The sequence below is a fragment of the Somniosus microcephalus genome, chromosome 8 (genome assembly GCF_052327205.1).
Source record: "Somniosus microcephalus isolate GS21.2 chromosome 8, FLI_Smic_1.0, whole genome shotgun sequence".
NCBI lineage: Eukaryota > Metazoa > Chordata > Chondrichthyes > Squaliformes > Somniosidae > Somniosus > Somniosus microcephalus.
This window is the reverse complement of record NC_140994.1, coordinates 241,031,034-241,053,105: the sequence shown is the minus strand read 5'-3', so window position 1 is coordinate 241,053,105 and position 22,072 is coordinate 241,031,034. Positions and strand designations below refer to the sequence as shown.

General features: G+C 52.9%; 1 protein-coding gene across 1 annotated transcript in view; it reads right to left on the bottom strand.

Annotated features, from left to right (window-relative positions):
* The window catches only part of LOC147114197 (myelin-associated glycoprotein-like), a 77,760-nt gene extending 56,157 nt beyond the window's left edge, over positions 1-21,603 (bottom strand). Inside the window, exons 1-2 of the mRNA XM_085995871.1 lie at positions 21,503-21,603; positions 15,875-15,956 (exon numbers count right to left, since the gene is read on the bottom strand). Coding sequence (XP_085851997.1) covers positions 15,875-15,914 — 40 coding nt within the window. The 5' untranslated portion in view covers positions 15,915-15,956; positions 21,503-21,603. The remainder of the gene's footprint in view (positions 1-15,874; positions 15,957-21,502) is intronic.
* Between the last annotated feature and the right edge of the window lie 469 nt (positions 21,604-22,072).

Below are 22,072 nucleotides of genomic sequence, written 5' to 3'. Positions count from 1 at the left end.
TCTCCCTGCTTCTCTGCGGCTCAATGGCGTCTCCCCTTGCTTCGCCCCGCGGACCCTGATCAGCCCGTGATCCCTGGCTGTGCTCTGCGCGTTCTTCTCTTGATATTTGTCGACGCCGCTCAGTCTAGAACCCGGCTGTTTCTTACCCTCTCTCTCTCCGGTTTGCAGTATTTTTCCTCAACGCCGCTCGGTGATCAACCCCCGGCTGCGCCCTGCTCTCTTCACCCTCTTTCTTACCCAGTCGACGCTGCCCGTCTCTCTCTCTCTGCCGTCGGTCGGCTCCAGCCGCCGCTGCTTGGGAAGGGTCTGCTCGGGACCTGTCGTCGGTCTCTTACTGCTCGTTGTGGCTGGGGAACCAAGCCCGGCTCTCCACAGCCTCCCCAGCAAAGTTGGATCTCTGCCTGACTGCTGGGCGGTTGCTCGTGGCCGACGCCCGTGTTCCTGGACTCGACTATTTTTTTGTTTTGTTTTTGTTTTATGTTGCAGGTAGATTCGCATCAACACTCGTCGCCACTGTTAGATCCATGGTTCAGTGGATAAATAATTACACGGATGCTGTACATAAACAAATGACAGGTCTTTACTGGAGGAGGGTAATCTCTAGACTGGGGTACAGAGGCATGCGCACAGCTTATATACCGGTGTGGTCACTGCCGGTACTACAGTATACAGGAGTTGTAAAAAGTAGTTCTGACTTAAAGCACATGCACTGCAGGGTTAAAGGCGCATCGGCCTAGAAAGCCCCACCCGTCAAAGCCCCTAAAGTTCCCCACGGGCGCCCCAGCTGTGAAAGCCATGGTCACCAGCCCTCCAGTTACCAAGGGCCACCCCTCGAGTCAGGGAGAGGTCCAAGGACACAGGTCCTCAGCCAGCAGCCACAGGCTGCAAGGTACCAACAGTCAAGGACGGTGAGGTCACGCCAGGGGTAGCGGTGAGCCGCAATCCGACCAGGGATTAGCCTGGCTGCCCGGAGACGGGCGGCGGATGTATATAGTTTAGTTTAAGTTAAGTTTTAAGTAAAGTGTAATTATTTAGCTTAAGTTGGGGTGTTTATAATTTAAGTTAAATAAGGTGATGGGTAGTTTTAAGTTAAGTAGTCTGTTAAGAGTGTATATTTGGATCGAGGTCGCGGGACCCGACCATGCTTCACCAAGCCAGAGACTCTCTTGGGGACCTGGGTGCATGTTCTTTAACATATTTTTGCAGAATGACTTTCGGGATGGAGGGGATCGTGATCCTATTCACCCTGATTGGGATGAGCATAGAAAGACGGGGCAACGTCCAAGACTCCCACATCTACGGGTGTTCAGGAGACAGAGCGCCCATAGCGATCGATGGGAGCGGTGAACGGGATGCGGAGGAGACCGCCGTTTACGTCCACGAGGGAAGGTGGCCAGGATGGCTGGGGTCCAATTCGTCTCAGTACTCCAGCCAAACTGGATTCACGTACGGGGAGGCCTCTCTCCTGTGCCCCGGGGTACGAGTCGTTACCACGAGGGTCAGCGTCACCGCTGGAAAGCGAATATGTTTAACGTGTAAAGGACACATTCCACTGGATAGGTGGTGGTGGCTCAGGAAGTTGAGCAAGGACATGAGGAACCCCGAAGTCGAGTGGGAACGGTTAGGAAACAACACCCATCGGACGATTACTGGGACTCATGGAGGACTAAGCGTGTGTTGGGACAAGTGGTGGGAGCCGGACCAAAGGATTTACATCTGTATGTGGGGGTCAGAAAAGGTCTGCCCCGCAGGCATATCCATTATTTTCCACTGGCAGCGGCAAGACGCCGGGGATGGGATGAGGTGGGATACCAGCCTGAAGGCGTGCGCAGTCCCATTCTCCCCGATCCCAGTCAATGCCACTGAGCTGGTAACCCGCCCCCGTAAGCACCTGCCCATGGCGCAGGCAGCGAGGTTATCCAGGGAAGGTTGCCCCACCGCCAACAAGGGACCAGGGAATGGGTTGGTACTAGTCCCCACCGATCAGATGCTGTACCAGGGGGTACACTACACGGTAGCCTCCGTGATTTTAAATCTCACCAAGGTAAATTTACCGGAGTGGTGCCCCAAAGAAACAGAGCAGCTTTACCAGACCCTATTAAAGGACATGTTCAAAAAGTTTTACGAGTTCAATTTTGCCCACGTGGACAAGACCGAACTGTACACCACACACCGAGAATTTTTGGGTAATGCAGGGAGGCAAAGAAGGGGAGTATGGAATGATGTTTTTACTGCATTTGATACTGGGTCCTCTGTCATCAACAGCTTGGATGACATAGAGCTGCAGACCCAGATAAACGGTTTAAAAACACAGTTAAAAAGGATATTATTGGATGAGAACAAGGTCGTGAGCTCGGAGTTGCATGAGGACCAGGCCATGACGGTCCATTTAAAGGAGATCATAGCCGAGTTGGAAAAGCACGCAAAGACGGTAAATGCTCTCATAAGGGAGGACAGAAATGCTTCTGACCAGGCTGCGCAGAATGAGGTGTGCGTGTTATACAGGGCGTGGTTAATGGGCGAGGGCCGCAGTAATCTGGAGGATTTAAAACAGGGTTTGGTCCCCTCCTGGATTAGCAACAAGCACCTCGCAGCCCTCCACCCTTTTGAGAATGCATTGAGCCCGTGCCAACACCAGCTAGCCTCCGAAGCCTATCCAGTCCCCGTGGATTGTGGGCGGTCCAACCACACAATCATGGGAATAGTAGTTAGGATGCCGGTCATGGGTAGGACAACCCGACCCGTGCCGGTATACAGGGTGGAGAACATTGGAGTCATTCAAGGGGGTGCACACATTCGTTTCACAGCGGTCCCACCTTACGTCATTAAGTGGGAGCATGCTATGACAGGTACTGACCTCTCAGGGTGCCGGAGCCGGGGAGCACACATAATCCTGTGTCCCCAGCACTTGAATGCCTATTCGAAACCGCAGTGTGGGTTCAGAGCTGCTGGCGTGAAGCCTATAAATTGTACCATGGGGGCAATGGCACAAGGCCATGTTCCCCCGCAGGTAGCATATGTAGGAGGTGGGACATATTGTGTCACCACCGGCGCGTCCCACTACCAGCATGGACAGCATAGCTGGTGTCCAGTTAGTGACAGCAGTTTCTGTTTTAAACCTGAGGCAGAAGTTCAAGTGGCCCAGGAACGAATTGTCCCCATTCCTGAACCCTCCACTGTTCACCTCACTGTGAAGGAGAATTTTACGAATTTGCACAAGTACGTAGCGCACTTTGGCTACGAAATTCCCCCTCTCCCTGAACACCTTACCAAAATACTCAAAGCCGTTAAAGTTTCGCAGAAACATTTTTACACTCTCGAACAGAAAACAGTAGAGATAGGGACTAAGATATTGCATATTGTGACTCCACCCTGGTGGAACATTTTCAATAACATAGAGGTCCCTTCGTGGATCAGACTGGCTTCCCACATTCTCGTGGTTTGCCAGTTAGGAATAGTGTTGTATTTAGTTTGTATTCAGTGTAAGGGAAAAGGTCGGTGGTCAGAATTCCGAAGCCAGAGGATCTGGAAGGAGTATTATGTAAAGGTGGAGGGAGATACATAGCAACTTCGAAACATAGAATATAGGAGCAGGAGTAGGCCATTCGGCCCCTCGAGCCTGCTTCGCCATTCAATGAGATCATGGTTGATCATCCAAATTCAGTACCCTGTCCCTGCCTTCTCCCCATATCCCTTGATCCCTTTAGCCTTAAGGAATATATCCAACTCCTTCTTGAATATATTTAATGAACTGGCCTCCACCGCCCTCTGTGGCAGAGAATTCCACAGGTTCACCACTCTGTGGGTGAAGAAATTCCTCCTCATCTCAGTCCTAAATGGCTTACCCCTTATCCTTAGACTATGGCCCCTGGTTCTGGACTCCCCGGCCATCGGGAACATCCTTCCTGCATCTAGACTGTCCAGGCCTGACAGAATTTTATAGGTTTCGATGAGATCCCCTCTCAATCTTCTAAACTCCAGTGAGTATAAGCCCAATCGACGCAATCTCTCGCCGGTTTAAGTCTTTTTCCCTGTATTTTGATTAAAGGATTGTTTCTTTGTGTTTGTTATTTTTAGTAAAGGTTTTTCTTTTGTTTTTTTGCGACGCGGTTTAATAAAGATAGGTGTACCAAGTGGTGCAGGGGTGTTGGACCCCTCCATGCTTGGATGTGTGTGTAAAGTCTGTAATTTTTTCCTATGTATGCTTATGTACACTACATTTTCGCGGAATGGGAAGTGCATGTGTCGTGGGTATATTAGATAGGTAATTACAGGGGAAGGTTGATTATGGAGGGTCAGAAAAATTTTGCTCACCTTAAAAGTATGATACTTCTAGCAAGTTTTAGTATCACAGGAAGGAGTGTAAGATTTGCAAAATTTCTACGTTTCCCGGAAGGTTGTTATTAATAAACGGGACCCTGCATGGACATTTTAAATCAAAAAGCGTACCCAAGATGGCATCCGTGCCTCATGGCAGAAAGCCTGTGAGATTTTAAAGTGGACTCTGCAACGCAGACAGCTTGTGGATCAAAACAAAGGCTGCAGTTTTCTGTGAAGAGAGACTTTGTATTTTGAAACAAGTCAGGACTCTGAATTATGTATTAGACCGAATTGGAGACAAATCTAAATTCAGTTAGGCCTATAGTTAAGGCCATCAAGCAGTTTACATATATTATCGGAATCAGATTAAGAGAGCCATCGAGGCTGAACAGACCCATCAAGGAACTTTCATGACAATACAAGTCAATTATCGGGCCGGTAGATGCGATTACCGGCCATCTAAAAACAGTTAGTATGGATTGCAACCATTATTTAAAATAGCCCGCCAAGATTAAGACAAAGAACTAACCTGATTTGGCATGCAGATAAGGGTTTTCGAAAACATAGAAACATAGAAGATAGGAGCAGGAGTAGGCCACTCGGCCCCTCGAGCCTGCTCCGCCATTCAATGCGATCATGGCTGATCATCTAAATTCAGTACCCGGTCCCTGCTTTCTCCCCATACCCCTTGATCCCTTTAGCCTTAAGAAATATATCCAACTCCTCCTTGAATATATTTAATGTATTGGCCTCTACTGCCTTCTGTGGTAGAGAATTCCACAGGTTCACCACTCTCTGGGTGAAGAAATTCCTCCTCATTTCTGTCCTAAATGGCCTACCCTTTATCCTTAGACTGTGTCCCCTGGTTCTGGACTCCCCGACCATTGGGAACATCCTTCCTGCATCTAGTCTGTCCAGTCCTGTCAGAATTTTATAAGTTTCAGTGAGATCACCTCTCATTCTTCTAAACTCCAGCGAGTACAAGCCCAATCGACCCAATCTCTCCTCATACATCATTCCTGCCATCCCAGGTATCAGCCTGGTGAATCTTCGCTGAACTCCTTCCATGGCAAGAACATCCTTCCTCAGATAAGGCGACCAAAACTGCACACAATACTCAAGATGTGGTCTCACCAAGGTCCTGTACAACTGCAGCAAGACATCCTTGTTCCTGTACTCAAACCCTCTCGCTACGAAGGCCAACATGCCATTTGCCTTCTTAACCGCCTGCTGCACCTGCATGCTTACCTTCAGCGACTGGTGCACAAGGACGCACAGATCTCGTTGCACTTCCCCTTCTCCCAATCTATTGCCATTCAGATAATAAACTGCCTGCCTGTTTTTGCCACCAAAGTGGATAACCTCGCATTTATCCACGTTATATTGCATCTGCCACGCTTTTGGCCAATCACCCAACCTGTCCAAATCATCCTGGAGTTTCTCAGCATCCTCCTCACAGCACACACGCCCATCCAGCTTTGTGTCGTCTTAAAAGAGTATAATTGAAGGCCCAGGTAGCAATCGCTCTCTTCTCTTGTCTTCTCCCTCTGCTCGCCCTCGTGGCTGTTGCTCTTTCCCCGTCCTGCGCTTAACCCCTGGCCTTTGCCCGTGCCTTTTGCCACTCCACCTGGAATCGCCCAGGCACTGCATCGGGCGGACACGGACAATTCAGGCGAGGCGAGGCGGGACGCGACGAGGGGAGGGGGAGAAGGCCAACTGAGGAAGACCAACTGAGGAGACGAGCTGAGGGTAGGCCTCGAATCATCGGGCCTTCAGCCTCAGCCAACCTGCGACTATCTTCATATAAACTCAAGCTGTCGGCCGAAGAAGAGGAATCATCCCTGCAAGGTAAAGTACCCAAACAGAGACTTTGGGCTAGATTTTCAGTTTAGGCAGTTTTGGGGCGCTAGCTTTAGCGCCCGCCCGAAGTTAGCGCCCGCCCCAAAGTAGCGCCCCGTTGCCGGGAATTCAGTGGCTTCGCCCTAAGAGGTTGGTGGAGCGCTAAAAGAGGCGTTCCACTACTCTCTTTAGGCGCTAAGCCGGCGGTCCAGAGGGATAGCGCCCAGGCGGGGCGCAGCACGGGTGCGGTCATTTTTGCACTGACAGCAGACCCCGTGGTGCCGACCAGCTCTTAAAGGGGGAAGGGACGAATTAGTCTGCTGCCACGCCCTGCACACTGCAGCCTTGCAAAGAGGCCTCAACACTACTGCTCAGCCCCAGGGAGTCATGGCAACGCCAGAGAAGGCCCGTCAGCGTGCCCTGCGCTTCTCAGAGGGTGATCTGGACATCATGCTCACAGCTCTGGAGGTGAGGCGCAAGATCTTGTTTCCAGACAGTGGGAGGAATCCAACCCACCACGACTACACCAAAGCCTGGAAGCAGATCGCCCAGAGGGTGACATTCACCGGCGAGGCCCCCAGGACCCACACACAATGCCGTAAGAAGTACAACGATCTGACCAGGATTGTGAGGGTGAGTAGCCTTTCCAGTCTCCTCCTCATTCTTGCATGTACACCTGACATGATGGGCAAAGGGACCTGAAAGTCCTTTTGGCCAGCCCTCAGCCAGCAGCATTGGGACAGTCATGAGCATCAAATGGCCATTCGGCACTCTACACTTTGGCCAAGCTATTCCACCATGGGAGGCAGTGCACACTACATCAGGGCTTCACTCTGTCCAAGCTATTCCACCATGGGAGGCAGTGCACACTACATCAGGGCTTCACTCTGTCCAAGCTATTCCACCATGGGAGGCAGTGCACACTACATCAGGGCTTCACTCTGTCCAAGCTATTCCACCATGGGAGGCAGTGCACACTACATCAGGGCTTCACTCTGTCCAAGCTATTCCACCATGGGAGGCAGTGCACACTACATCAGGGCTTCACTGCGCCCTTACAGCCCGTCCTTTCTCTTGCAGGCTAAAGTAGCGTTTAATCGCCAGGCCCGTGCCAGGGGTGGCCGCGCCAAGCTGCAGGAGCTCACTCGGCTGGAGGAGCGCGTGTGTGTGCTCATGGGAGCACGTGTGATTGTCCCCACAGCGTGCGGTGTATCCGACCCTCCACTGCCCGGCAATGGTAAGGACCTCGCCTTTTGGCCCTCTCGCGTCGCACTGGCCCATCCGAGCTATCTCCTTTGCCACTGTCCCACCAATGCGCTGAATCCCACCAGTCCTAACTCCCTCGCTGACGCCGTCTCCTCACTCTGAAGCTACTCTTGTGCATTCCTGCTTTCAGCTGGTGACGACCAGGACCCTGAGGCTGCCAGTGACAGCACCTCCAACCAGGAGGAGGAGGAGGAGCAAGCCGGACCTTCGGGGGAACAGTCACGTCCCGCAGGAGAGGAGGAAATGCTCGACACCTCCTCACTGGACGAGTGCCTGGAGGAACTGTCGCAGGGCAATGCAGCTTCTGGGACCAGTGGCGTCCAGCCACCCAGCAGCCGTGCGCGTGGCCCGCGGCCTTCCCCCCAAAGGGGGGAAGGATCAGAGGGGAGTGCTGCTGCTCGGCAAACTCGCCGTCACCAACGCGGCAAGGGTCCCCTAGTTCGGCCCCCTCCTCCCCAGCGGGAGAGTCGCGACTCCAGTCCGGACACCTTCACTTCGGAGGAGGTGCGGAAGCTCGATCAGATGGCCGACGACTCGGACCGGCGCCACACGGAGCTCATGAGCGTGGTGGGGCGCATGCCTGAGGCCATCGAGTCGCTGGCGACCAGTGTGCGCGAGTTCGGGGCAGCAACTGCCGCGACTGGCCGCATGCTAACTGATGCCGTCAAGACCCTGGCGGATGTGATGCGCGCGCACACCAGGACCAGAGGGCCACTCACTGCTGCCACACGCGCTGTCTCAGGCAGGCATCGCCAGGGCAGGCGCCGCGCTGGACCATCCCAGCAAGCCGGCCGTCGGCTGATTGCTGCGGATCCTGCAGTGCGGGCCCGGCTGAGTGCCACCGCGCCACAGCACCAGCCAGCGCATCCCAGACGCCAGCTGGCCCACATTGCACCATCCGTCGCCGCCATTCCCCCTCTGGGGCGTCAAGGGCAAGCGGCTGCAGCTGATGGTGGCCAGGCTCAGGCGCGCCACTCAGGAGACGGCCCCTCGAGGCCCAAACGCCGTGTAGGCCGCCCCCCAGTGGCATCTGGCGGAAGGGCATCTGAGCCTCAGGCGCCTTCCCCCAGCCTCGCAGCAGCCACTGGGCAGAGCTTGCGAAGGAGCAGCAGGCAGGGCAGGGGAGGCAAAATGCTGGGCAAGGTCTCGCCCTCGCGGGCCACTCAGTAGAGGGTGTGGCCAGCTTTCCTTTAATATGGCGGTGGCCATCTTTATTTTGCCCATGGTTGTGCTTTTGGAGGGCTTTTTTTTTGCGTTAGGCCGACGTTGAGGCCCGGTTTCAATAAAGGTGGAGTGGCTCCTCCCCAGTTTGTGGGAGTGAGTCGTTTGTTGGGCTTTTTGTGGGGCCCGTTTATTGTTTTTGGGGATTCATGTGGGAAGGGCTTTTCATTTTTGTTTAATAAAAAATTATCTTTATTCATGCAGTCTCCATGGTTGTTCTTCTTAGTGTTTGTTGGCTTCGCCGGCTGAGGGCTTGCGGAGCGGCTGCATTCATCTTCCCTCATGGCCCCTGGCCATTCCCTGACAGGGGGCTTAGAAGTACCGTGTAATAAGGTGGCGTCGTGCGGCCCTTGGCCCTGGTCGCTCCCTCCTGGGAACGTACTCCTGCTCCTCCTCCTCCTCCTCCTCCTCCTCCTCATGCTCCTCCTGCTCCTCCTCCTGAGGTGCTGGTCCAACGTCAGGTGGCAGTGCCTGAGTCCTGCGGATAGCCAGGTTGTGTAGCATGCAGCAAACCACCACAAATTGGGAGACCCGGTCCGGCGAATACTGGAGAGCTCCTCCGGAGCGATCAAGGCAGCGGAACCGCTGCTTGAGGACCCCAATAGTTAGCTCGATGATGTTGCGGGTGGTTTGATGGCTCTCGTTGTAGGCCTCTTCAGCAGCGGTCCTGGGCGCGCGGAGCGGGGTCATGAGCCAGGTGCACAAAGGATAGCCTTTGTCCCCGAGTAGCCATCCTCTTGGGGGAGGCTGTGCCTGGAACATGTCATGCACAGTACTCTGCCGCAGGATAAAGGCATCGTGGCTGCTGCCTGGGAAGCTGGCATTGACTGCCATGATGCGCTGCTTGTGGTCACAGACCAGCTGCACATTCAGAGAATGGTAGCCCTTCCTGTTGCGATACTGCTCGCCATGCTCCAGAGGGGCCCGCAAAGCCACATGCGTACAGTCAATGGCGCCCTGCACCAAGGGGAATTCCCCGAGTCTGGAAAATCCCAATGCGCGCTGATGCTGGCTCTCCAGGGCCATGGGGAAGGAGATGAATTGGCTTCTCCTTCTGAACAGTGCTTCGGTCACCTGGCGGATGCAGCGATGCACGCCGTACTGGGAGATGTTTGCTATGTCCCCAGCAGCGTATTGGAAGGAGCCGGTGGCATAGAAGTTCAATGCCACTGTCACCTTCACTTCCACCGACAGAGACGTCCTGCACCTGAGCTTTGGCCGCAGATCTCGGCGAAGCAGGTGGCAGATCTCTGCAATCACCCCCTTCCGGAATCGGAGCCTTTTAACACATCGCGCGGCACTCATGTTTAGGTAGGAGCGCTGCTGGCGGTATAGCCTGACTGGGTAAGGCCTACGTGGCCGACGCCTGTAGCCCCCTCTGCCTCTAGCCAGGGCTGCCCCTCTCACAATACGTCTGCGAGCCCTACGGACATGGAGCTGCAGCTCCGCGTTGGCACCCCATGCAACCCCCATCAAATCCTGGCAAACACTCTAATTTCCAAATGGCCACTTGCAGCGCTGTTGCCTGAGTCCAAAAATACCTGGCTCTTGCTGCTTGAAACCAGTTAGCTATCCTCCTTGTTGTGTCTCCAGAAATGCGTTGCACAAGACTGTTTTCTGAAATAATGGATGGCCTTTATACTGGAGAGGACGTTCCCTTTAATTAGCGCCCCCCGGGGCCCGCGCTGGTTGTGTTGCGTTCCTTTTTCCAAACGCTCCGGCCGCCCGCCGCACAATGGGGCGGTCCGACTGAAGTTTGGAATCGGGGCGGCCAAAGGGCGTTGCACGAGGATGTGACGTCATTTTCTGCGCGCGCATCCGGGCGGGCGCTAAACTTTGCGCCGGCGCTAACGGGCAACTTAATTTGGGGCGGGGCGCAAACTGCGCTGCGCCCGGGCGCTACACGCATAGCGCCCGGAAATCACTTCTCTTAAGGCGCTAACTGCTGGCGCAAGCAACTGAAAATCTAGCCCTTTAACTTTGGGGTACTCGAACCTGGACAACGCCCTTGTCGCGCCCGGAGACCACGTGACGACGGCAGGCTCCAGAGAGCACCAAGAGCGAACCCCAAACCCCACCGCTGTTTTGAGTCCAACAAACCCTTTTGATTGGTGAGCATGAAGTTCTGACCCTTCATAGCTTAATCTAGTTAGGTATAGGGGATGGGATAAGGATAAGGGGATTGTTAAGATAGTTGTTTTCCTCGACGTGCCGTGTGTTCCCCATTCTCTGTATAAGTATAGTTATTTGTATTTGCCTGTAATTTTATACACTGGTAATTTCTCTTAAGACTGTATTAACTTTTCCTGTTTAATAAAATCCTGAGTTTTGCTTACATCCAAACCACCTGTCTACTCGAGTCTTTTCTGTATCGCTACCTGTACCTAAGTCCGGTGTCGAGAATCTCAGGGGCGTGGGAGCGATTCGAACCGCTCACGGGCAGTCAGAGGCATAACTGACTGGGCTCACACACCACCCCCTACAAGTGGAGCGGAGAATTAAAGTGGCAGGTGACCAGAAGCTCAGGGTCCCCCTTACAGACTGAATGGAAATGTTCCGCAAAGCGGAACTCTCCACGTTGACAACACCTCCCTCCCCTACCACCTCCAACACCCAGAAGGACAGTAGCAGCAATGTGATTGGATGCCCGTCACCTCCAGGTCACACACCATTGCTGCCTCGTCACTGGGTCAATATATTGGAATTCTCTACCTAGAGATATTGTGAGGGCACCTTCAGCACACGGACTGCAGCGTTTCAAGGAGAAGGTCCACCAGCACTAAAGGCAACTAGGAATGGATGAGTGTATCCAAGTCTACACTACCTTATCTACTTTTTCTGCTACTTCTTCACAGAATTCAATAAGGTTGGTCAAGCATGACCTTCCCTTTTGAAATACATTATTATATTTTTGTTTTCTAGATGGATTTCTGTTACATTTTTGAGTGACATTAAGCTAACTGGTTTACAGTTCCCTGGAGTTGTATCTCCCTTTTTAAATAGAGGAATAACATTAGCTGTCCGCCAGTCCTCTGGCACTATTCCCTTTTCTAATCAGGTTTCACATAGATATAATAGTGTCTCTGCTATCTCTTCCCTAGCTTATTTTAGATGCAATCCATCCGGAGCATGGATTTTATACTCTGTGAGTTTGATTAGTTTATCAATTAGCCCTCCCTTCCCCCCTCCGACCTTTCTATCTTAAATGTCTTGATAACTTGTTTGATCTCTTCTTCTAATGTCATGTCCACACTGTTAGTCTTCCTGGTAAATACTGAGGCAAAGTAATCCAAGAATGAATATAAAATACCACACATCATGTTCTGTGATTGGGGAGGAGGACTGGGGAGGAGGGGTTGGGCAATCAGTATTATAGTGAACCCACATGTCAAACAGACTCATAGTCACATTGCCCGTGGATCTTACCTCCACCTGTATTCATGCCTTTTCTTCAGCACACAACATTGCTGTATGTGAAAACAATTATTCACCCAACAGATGGCTCCATCAACCCAACGGATGGAAGGGAATCCTGAACAGGGAGTGGGCAAGTTCATTCTATATTGGCTCACGGACCTCAGGACCCTATTTAGTGAAGCACGTCTCCACCCAACACAATGTCTAAATGATGCACCAATTGAGGTACATTCTACGCTGACTTACAAGGCAGGAACAATGGATTAAGATCCGTCAGAACTCACGTCATTATCTCCATCATGAATCATTAATTAGGTAAACATTCTTGTTTGGTCTGCAACGCGTCTGATTGGCTAAGATGATTCAGTCTACTTGGCCCACTTTGTGTCTTCGTTGTCTAATGAATCACTTTGAATCCTCATTATCTAAGAAATCACTTTAGATCCTCATTGCCTAAAGAAACACTTTAGATCCAACCATGTTGTTGTAGGTTAATACAGCATTGTAGACTGACTTGTCCCCAAGCTCAGCACTGGCCCTACTCCAGCAGACACTTTGAAGGACAGTAGCAAAGCGCCTCTTGCCTGAACTTTCAATGTGTCAGCGATGCAGCTGTGTTGGGTTCACGACCTTTACAGACTGCGTGTTTGTTAAAACTGAAGTGGGCCTCACACTAAACGTTAATGCCAAACAGCTCTTGTTCCCTGTTCTTCTGAAATATTCATGAGTTCAGCAGGAAAAGTAAAGAGTTGCTGATAAGGAACTTAAATCGTAGAATCACAAAATCTTACAGCACAGAAGGAGGCCGTTTGGCCCATCGTGACTGTGCCGGCATTTTGAAAGAGCTGTCCAATTAGTCCCAATCTCCTGCTCTTTCCCCATTGCCCTGCAAACTTTTCCGCTTCAAGGTTATACCCAATTCCCTTCTGAAAGGTACAATTGAATCTCCTTCCACCGCCCTTTCAGGCAGTGCATTCCAGATCACAACAACTCGCTGTGTAATAACATTTCTCCTCATATCCACTTGGCTTGGAGTGTAATCATCACTGAGCAGTCAGCCTAAATTTTATTTTGCGCAGTGAGTTGTTGTGATCAGGAATGCACTGCCTGAAAGGGCGGTGGAAGCAGATTCAATAGTAACTTTAAAAAGGGAATTGGATAAATACTGGAAGGGAAAAACATTACAGGGCTCTGGGGAAAGAGCAGGGAAGTGGGACAAATTGGATAGCTCTTTCAAAGAGCCGGCACAAGTGGAATGGCCTCCTTCTGTATCATTCTATAATTCTATGATTCTATGACATTTAACTGCACAGCAGTTCAGAGGCCAATAGGGAAGCTCTGTGTATTTGACACCTTTGTACATTTCCTGGTTTGCCTTCTTTCCAACTTTGTTATTTTGCCCCCTTATCATAGTTGCTACCATGGTGAGAATGGGCAGGGAAGGTAATGACTGAACTGCCCGTCTATTCTAAGTTCTGCAGTGTTGCCTTCAGGGTGACTTCTTGCTAAAGTCAGCAAAAGGCACAAATTTCAGGACTTGCTTTCGAACCTCTAACACGGGATAGATTTCATCCCCCAGCTTTTATTCTCCCTTCTCCCCTCAACACATTACCCCCTGTGCTGACTGACCTACACTGGCTCCCTGACCAGCAATGCCTCGAATTTAAAATCCTCATCCTCAATTTCAAATCCCTCCATGGCCTCTCTCCACTCCCTATCTCGGTAACTTCCTCCAGCCCTGCAACCCTCCAAGATCTCCGCGCTGCTCCAATTCTTTAGCCGGACTGGGATCCAATGTATCCAACGCACTTCCGGCTGGCCTCTCCCGTTCTACACTATGTAAACTTGAGGTCATCAAAAACTTGGCTGCCCGTGTCCTAACTCGCACCAAGTCCCATTCACCCGTCACTCCTGTGCTCACTGACCTACATTGGCTCCTGGTTAAGCAAAGCCTCAATTTCAAAATTCTCATTCTTGTTTTCAAATCCCTCCATGGCCTCGGCCCTCCCTATCTCTCTAACCTCCTCCAGCCCCACAAACCCCCCCCGAGATATCTGCGCTCCTCTAATTCTGGCCTCTTGAGCATCCCTGATTATAATCGCTCAACCTTTGGTGGCCGTGCATTCTGTTGCCTAGGCCCTAAGCTCTGGAATTCCCTGCCTAAACCTCTCCACCTCTCTACCTCACTTTCCTCCTTTAAGATGCTCCTTAAAACCTATCTCTTTGACCAAGCTTTTGGTTATCTGCACTAATTTCTCCTTATGTGGCTCGGTGTCAAATGTTTATCTTATAATGCTCCTGCGAAGCGCCTTGGGACATTTTACTACATTAAAGGTGCTATATAAATACAAGTTGTTGTTGTTGTATGTCAGCGAGCACAGGGGTGATGTTATTGTTCTCGCTCAGGCCAACATCTCCAGCATCGAAGCTTTGAGCACTTTTGATCAGATCCGATGGATGGGCCACATCGTCCGCATGCCCGATACAAGACTCCCAAAACAAGCACTCTACTCGGAGCTCTGACACGGCAAGGGAGCCCCAGGTGGGCAGAGGAAATGCTTCAATGACACCCTCAAAGCCTCCTTGAAAAAGTGTAACATCCCCACCGATACCTGGGAATCCCTGGCCCAAGACTGCACAAAGTGGAGGAGAAGCATCCGGGAAGGCGCCAAACACCTCGAGTCTCTCCGGCGGGAACAAGCGGAAGCCAAGCGCAAACAGTGGAAGGAGCGCACGTCAACCCAAGCACACCACCCACCCGCCCCTTCAACCACTGTCTGCCCCACCTGTGACAGAGACTGTAGGTCCCGCATTGGACTCATCAGTCACCTGAGAACTTATTTTTAGTGTGGAAGCAAGTCATCCTCGGTTCCGAGGGACTGCCTAAGAATAAGAAGCTGGGTGAACGGGATTTGGCGCGAGTTAGCACACTGGTCACTACTGAATTTGGTCCGCAAGCATAGCTCAATAAGAACGATCTGTTGCAAAGACTATTACCCATAAACATGTCTGAGCTGACAATGATGGGTTGGATATTCCGGTCCCTACGGGTGTGTACACGCTGTGTACTCACCCGTAGGGACATCGGAAATGCTGGTTTTAGGCATGCACTGCGCATGCGCTGGAAACCGGCATTTCCGATCTGGCAAGAAAGCTCTTGACACCCTCGGCTGCGCTGGAGCAGGGCCTCTGCGGGTGGATAGTTCCGCTTTTTGGAGACCCGCCGCCCGCAGAAAACACTTACAATTCTTGCGCCTGGTAAAAGCAGGTGCAAGGCCTGCCTTTACCAGGGTAAGAGTTGAAAAAAATGTTTTTTTTAATTTCCACTGATTTATCATTTAAAAATACTTTAAAGAAAGGTAAGTTTATTTTTAGCCCTTTTAAAAACTTTAATTATTTTTTCCAAAAATTAAAATTTTTGTTTAAAATAGTTAATTTATGTAATTTATAGTCATTTTAAAAAAGTGATTAAAAAAAATTATTTGAAGTTCTACTATGTTTCGGGGGTGATCTCTATTCATATATTCCTGTCAAATCTATGAATGGAGATTCCCTTCTCTGATTGGCTCCCCATGGCCCATGTGATCCCAGGGACGCTGCGAGCCGCCTGCGCCTCTGGGATACGTGGGCCCTGCCCACCGGCAGTTTGGAGAGGCCCAGCAACGGAACTGTGCGCCTCCCGGGAGCCCTCAGGTCAGGGCGCAGATTTTTCCAGATCGCAGCCCTGCGAACGGAATTTCTGGGCCGAAATGATCTGTTGCAAAGACTACTGTATTAATCATAAATATGTCCGAGCTGACAAAGATATTACCTTGGAGAAGTGACAGGAGGAAGTAAGATTTCCTGATCATTGTCTGCTCCCAGATGTTTCATCAACTTCTCAGTCTCAAGGTCTGAAAGAGAAAGAGGAGTTAATCAGACTTCACCTCTTGCCCGACAGCTCTCAGGAGATCAAAACGGCTTTTAGACAATGTCTTCCCAGACTAATTTGATTCACTGTGGGCTGATAGGTGCTCTGCAGTAAGTTACCAGGATTTAAGAAAGAAAAACAAAGAAATACTTGTATTACTACAGCGCCTTTCACCACCTCAGGACATCCCAAAGTGCTTTACAGGGAATGAAGCACTTTTGAACTGTTGTAATATAGGAATCGCGGCAGCCAATTTGCATGCAGTAAACTCCCACAAACAGCAATGTGACAATGACCAGATAATCTGTTTTTTAATGATATTGGTTCAAGGATAAATTTTGACTCCCGGACACTGGGTGAACACCCCTGCTCTTCTTCGAAATAGGGGAAGTGGGATCTTTAAAATTCCCCTGAGAGGGCAGACCACACCCAAAAGACGGCACCTCTGACGGTGCAGCGCTCCCTCAGTACTGCTCCTCTGACAGTGCAGCACTCCCTCAGTACTGCTCCTCTGACAGTGCAGCACTCGCTCAGTACTGCTCCTCCAACAGTGCAGCACTCCCTCAGTACTGCTCCTCCGACAGTGCAGCACTCCCTCAGTACTGCTCCTCCGACGGTGCAGCACTCACTCAGTACTGCTCCTCTGACAGTGCAGCACTCACTCAGTACTGCCCCTCTGACAGTGCAGCACTCGCTCAGTACTGCTCCTCCGACAGTGCAGCGCTCCCTCAGTACTGCCCCTCCGACAGTGCAGCACTCCCTCAGTACTGCTCCTCCGACAGTGCAGCACTCGCTCAGTGCTGCCCCTCTGACAGTGCAGCACTCCCTCAGTACTGCCCCTCTGACAGTGCAGCACTCGCTCAGTACTGCTACTCTGACAGTGCAGCACTCGCTCAGTACTGCTCCTCCGACAGTGCAGCACTCCCTCAGTACTGCCCCTCTGACAGTGCAGCACCTGCTCAGTACTGCTCCTCTAACAGTGCAGCACTCACTCAGCACTGCTCCTCCAACAGTGCAGCACCCCCTCAGTACTGCCCCTCTGACAGTGCAGCACCTGCTCAGTACTGCCCATCTGACAGTGCAGCACTCACTCAGTACTGCTCCTCCGACAGTGCAGCACTCCCTCAGTACTGCCCCTCTGACAGTGCAGCACCTGTTCAGTCCTGCCCATCTGACAGTGCAGCACTCACTCAGTACTGCTCCTCCGACAGTGCAGCACTCCCTCAGTACTGCTCCTCCGACAGGGCAGCACTCCCTCAGTACTGCCCCTCTGACAGTGCAGCACTCCCTCAGTACTGCTCCTCCAACAGTGCAGCACTCCCTCAGTACTGCCCATCTGACAGTGCAGCAGTCCCTCAGTACTGCCCCTCTGACAGTAGCAGCACTCCCTCAATAATGCTCCTCCGACAGTGCAGCACTCCCTCAGGACTGCTCCTCCGACAGTGTAGCACTCCCTCAGTACTGCCCCTCTGACAGTGCAGCACCTGCTCAGTACTGCTCCTCTAACAGTGCAGCACTCACTCAGTACTGCTCCTCCAACAGTGCAGCACCCCCTCAGTACTGCCCCTCTGACAGTGCAGCACCTGCTCAGTACTGCCCATCTGACAGTGCAGCACTCACTCAGTACTGCTCCTCCGACAGTGCAGCACTCCCTCAGTACTGGCCCTCTGACAGTGCAGCACCTGTTCAGTCCTGCCCATCTGACAGTGCAGCACTCACTCAGTACTGCTCCTCCGACAGTGCAGCACTCCCTCAGTACTGCTCCTCCGACAGGGCAGCACTCCCTCAGTACTACCCCTCTGACAGTGCAGCACTCCCTCAGTACTGCTCCTCCAACAGTGCAGCACCCCCTCAGTACTGCCCATCTGACAGTGCAGCAGTCCCTCAGTACTGCCCCTCTGACAGTAGCAGCACTCCCTCAATACTGCTCCTCCGACAGTGCAGCACTCCCTCAGGACTGCTCCTCCGACAGTGTAGCACTCCCTCAGTACTGCTCCTCCGACAGTGCAGCACTCCCTCAGCACTGCCCATCTGACAGTGCAGCACTCCCTCAGTACTGCTCCTCCGACAGTGCAGCACTCCCTCAGTACTGCCCATGTAACAGTGCAGCACTCCCTCAGTACTGCCCATCTGACACTGCAGCACTCCCTCAGTACTGCTCCAACAGTGCAGCACTCCCTCAGTACTGCCCCTCTGACAGTAGCAGCAGTCCCTCAGTACTGCTCCTCCGACAGTGCAGCACGCCCTCAGTCCTGCCCCTCCGACAGTGCAGCACTCCCTCAGTACTTCTCCTCCGACAGTGCAGCACTCCCTCAGTGCTGCCCCTCCGACAGTGTTGCATTCTCTCAGTACTGCCCCTCTGACAGCAGCAGCACTCCCTCAGTACTGCTCCTCCGACAGTGCAGCACTCCCTCAGTACTGCCCCTCCGACAGTGCAGCACTCCCTCATTGCTGCTCCTCCAACAGTGCAGCACTCCCTCAGTACTGCCCATCTGACAGTGCAGCACTCCCTCAGTACTGCCCCTCCGACAGTGCAGCGCTCCCTCAGTACTGCTCCTCCGACAGTGCAGCACTCCGTCAGTACTGCCCATGTGACAGTGCAGCACTCCCTCAGTACTGCCCATGTGACAGTGCAGCACTCCCTCAGTACTGCCCATCTGACAGTGCAGCACTCCCTCAGTACTGCCCCTCCGACAGTGCAGCACTCACTCAATACAGCCCCTCCGACAGTGCAGCACTCCCTCAGTACTGCCCCTCTGACAGTAACAGCACTCCCTCAGTACTGCTCCTCCAACAGTGCAGCACTCCCTCAGTACTGCCCTTCCGACAGTGCAGCACTCCCTCAGTACTGCCCCTCCGGCAGTGCAGCACTCCCTCAGTACTGCTCCTCCGACAGTGCAGCACTCCCTCAGCACTGCCCATCTGACAGTGCAGCACTCCCTCAGTACTGCCCCTCTGACAGTGCAGCACTCCCTCAATACTGCTCCTCCGACAGTGCAGCACTCCCTCAGTACTGCTCCTCCGACAGTGCAGCACTCCCTCAGTACTGGCCCTCCGACAGTGCAGCACTCCCTCAGTACTGCTCCTCTAACAGTGCAGCACTCCCTCAGTACTGCCCATCTGACAGTAGCAGCACTCCCTCAGTACTGCTCCTCCGATAGTGCAGCACTCCCTCAGTACTGCCCCTCTGACAGTAGCAGCACTCCCTCAGTACTGCTCCTCCGACAGTGCAGCACCCCCTCAGTACTGCCCCTCTGACAGTAGCAGCACTCCCTCAATACTGCTCCTCCGACAGTGCAGCACTCCCTCAGGACTGCTCCTCCGACAGTGTAGCACTCCCTCAGTACTGCTCCTCCGACAGTGCAGCACTCCCTCAGCACTGCCCATCTGACAGTGCAGCACTCCCTCAGTACTGCTCCTCCGACAGTGCAGCACTCCCTCAGTACTGCCCATGTAACAGTGCAGCACTCCCTCAGTACTGCCCATCTGACACTGCAGCACTCCCTCAGTACTGCTCCAACAGTGCAGCACTCCCTCAGTACTGCCCCTCTGACTGTAGCAGCAGTCCCTCAGTACTGCTCCTGCGACAGTGCAGCACGCCCTCAGTCCTGCCCCTCCGACAGTGCAGCACTCCCTCAGTACTTCTCCTCCGACAGTGCAGCACTCCCTCAGTGCTGCCCCTCCGACAGTGTTGCATTCTCTCAGTACTGCCCCTCTGACAGCAGCAGCACTCCCTCAGTACTGCTCCTCCGACAGTGCAGCACTCCCTCAGTACTGCCCCTCCGACAGTGCAGCACTCCCTCATTGCTGCTCCTCCAACAGTGCAGCACTCCCTCAGTACTGCCCATCTGACAGTGCAGCACTCCCTCAGTACTGCCCCTCCGACAATGCAGCGCTCCCTCAGTACTGCTCCTCCGACAGTGCAGCACTCCGCCAGTACTGCCCATGTGACAGTGCAGCACTCCCTCAGTACTGCCCATGTGACAGTGCAGCACTCCCTCGGTACTGCCCATCTGACAGTGCAGCACTCCCTCAGTACTGCCCCTCCGACAGTGCAGCACTCACTCAATACAGCCCCTCCGACAGTGCAGCACTCCCTCAGTACTGCCCCTCTGACAGTAACAGCACTCCCTCAGTACTGCTCCTCCAACAGTGCAGCACTCCCTCAGTACTGCCCTTCCGACAGTGCAGCACTCCCTCAGTACTGCCCCTCCGGCAGTGCAGCACTCCCTCAGTACTGCTCCTCCGACAGTGCAGCACTCCCTCAGCACTGCCCATCTGACAGTGCAGCACTCCCTCAGTACTGCCCCTCTGACAGTGCAGCACTCCCTCAATACTGCTCCTCCGACAGTGCAGCACTCCCTCAGTACTGCTCCTCCGACAGTGCAGCACTCCCTCAGTACTGGCCCTCCGACAGTGCAGCACTCCCTCAGTACTGCTCCTCTAACAGTGCAGCACTCCCTCAGTACTGCCCATCTGACAGTAGCAGCACTCCCTCAGTACTGCTCCTCCGATAGTGCAGCACTCCCTCAGTACTGCCCCTCTGACAGTAGCAGCACTCCCTCAGTACTGCTCCTCCGACAGTGCAGCACTCCCTCAGTACTGCCCCTCTGACAGTAGCAGCACTCCCTCAGTACTGCCCCTCTGACAGTCGCAGTACTCCCTCAGTACTGCCCATCTGACAGTGCAGCACTCCCTCAGTACTGCCCCTCCAACAGTGCAGCACTCCCTCAGTACTGCCCCTCCAACAGTGCAGCACTCCCTCAGTACCGCCCCTCTGACAGTAGCAGCACTCCCTCAGTACTGCCCTCTGACAGTGCAGCACTCCCTCAGTACTGCTCCTCCGATAGTGCAGCACTCCCTCAGTACCGCCCCTCTGACAGTAGCAGCACTCCCTCAGTACTGGCCCTCTGACAGTGCAGCACTCCCTCAGTACTGCTCCTCCGATAGTGCAGCACTCCCTCAGTACTGCTCCTCTGATAGTGCAGCACTCCCTCAGTACTGCTCCTCTGACAGTGCAGCACTCCCTCAGTACTGCCCCTCTGACAGTAGCAGCACTCCCTCAGTACTGCTCCTCCGACAGTGCAGCACTCCCTCAGTACTGCTCCTCCGACAGTGCAGCACTCCCTCAGTACTGGCCCTCCGACAGTGCAGCACTCCTTCAGTACTGCTCCTCTGACAGTGCAGCACCCCCTCAGTACTGCCCCTCTGACAGTAGCAGCACTCCCTCAGTACTGCTCCTCCGACAGTGCAGCAGTCTCTCAGAACGGCTACTCTGACAGTGCAGCACTCTCAGTACTGGTACTGGTCGCATCAGCTTGGATTACAGGCTACAGACTCTGGATTACCCTCACCCCTTGAACTAGAAAGATGTCCTGTACCACAGACTTGAGCCCTAAGCCCAGATCTCAATAATAATTAGAAATCTTTATAAGGCCTCAATCATTGGAACCGGTCTTTATCAAGTTACAACACCAACAAAGGAAGACGTTAGTCATGGAAGTGATTTACAATCTTTGTGTTACTTACCCAGGCCCTGGCCGAATACTCGCCTGCGGAATAATTGTTGACACGCAGTGCTTGGGCCGAATGGACTCTTCCTGTTCTGCGCCCTCTGTGTATTTAATTAGAAAGGGTTGATGTGTCTCTGTGAGTTAAATCAGGAAGTGGGCAGCATGTGAGAAAACATCACTTGGACTTGCGTTATAAGCAAACTGTTAACCTTTTGTGTCCTGACACTGGTGGTATTTCTGCTTAAAGCTTCTTCTTCTTCGTCTTCTTAGGACGTCCCTCGGAACCAAGGATGACTTGCTTCCACATTAAAAATGAGTTCTCAGGTGACTGATGAGTCCAATGCGGGACCTACAGTCTCTGTCATAGATGGGGCAGACGGTGGTTGAAGGGGCGGGTGGGTGGGGTGCTTGGGTTGACGTGCGCTCCTTCCGCTGTTTGCGCTTGGCTTCCGCTTGCTCCCGGCGAAGAGACTCGAGGTGTTCGGCGCCTTCGCGGATGCTTCTCCTCCTCTTTGTGCGGTCTTGGGCCAGGGATTCCCAGGCGTCGATGGGGATGTTACACTTTTTCAAGAAGGCTTTGAGGGTG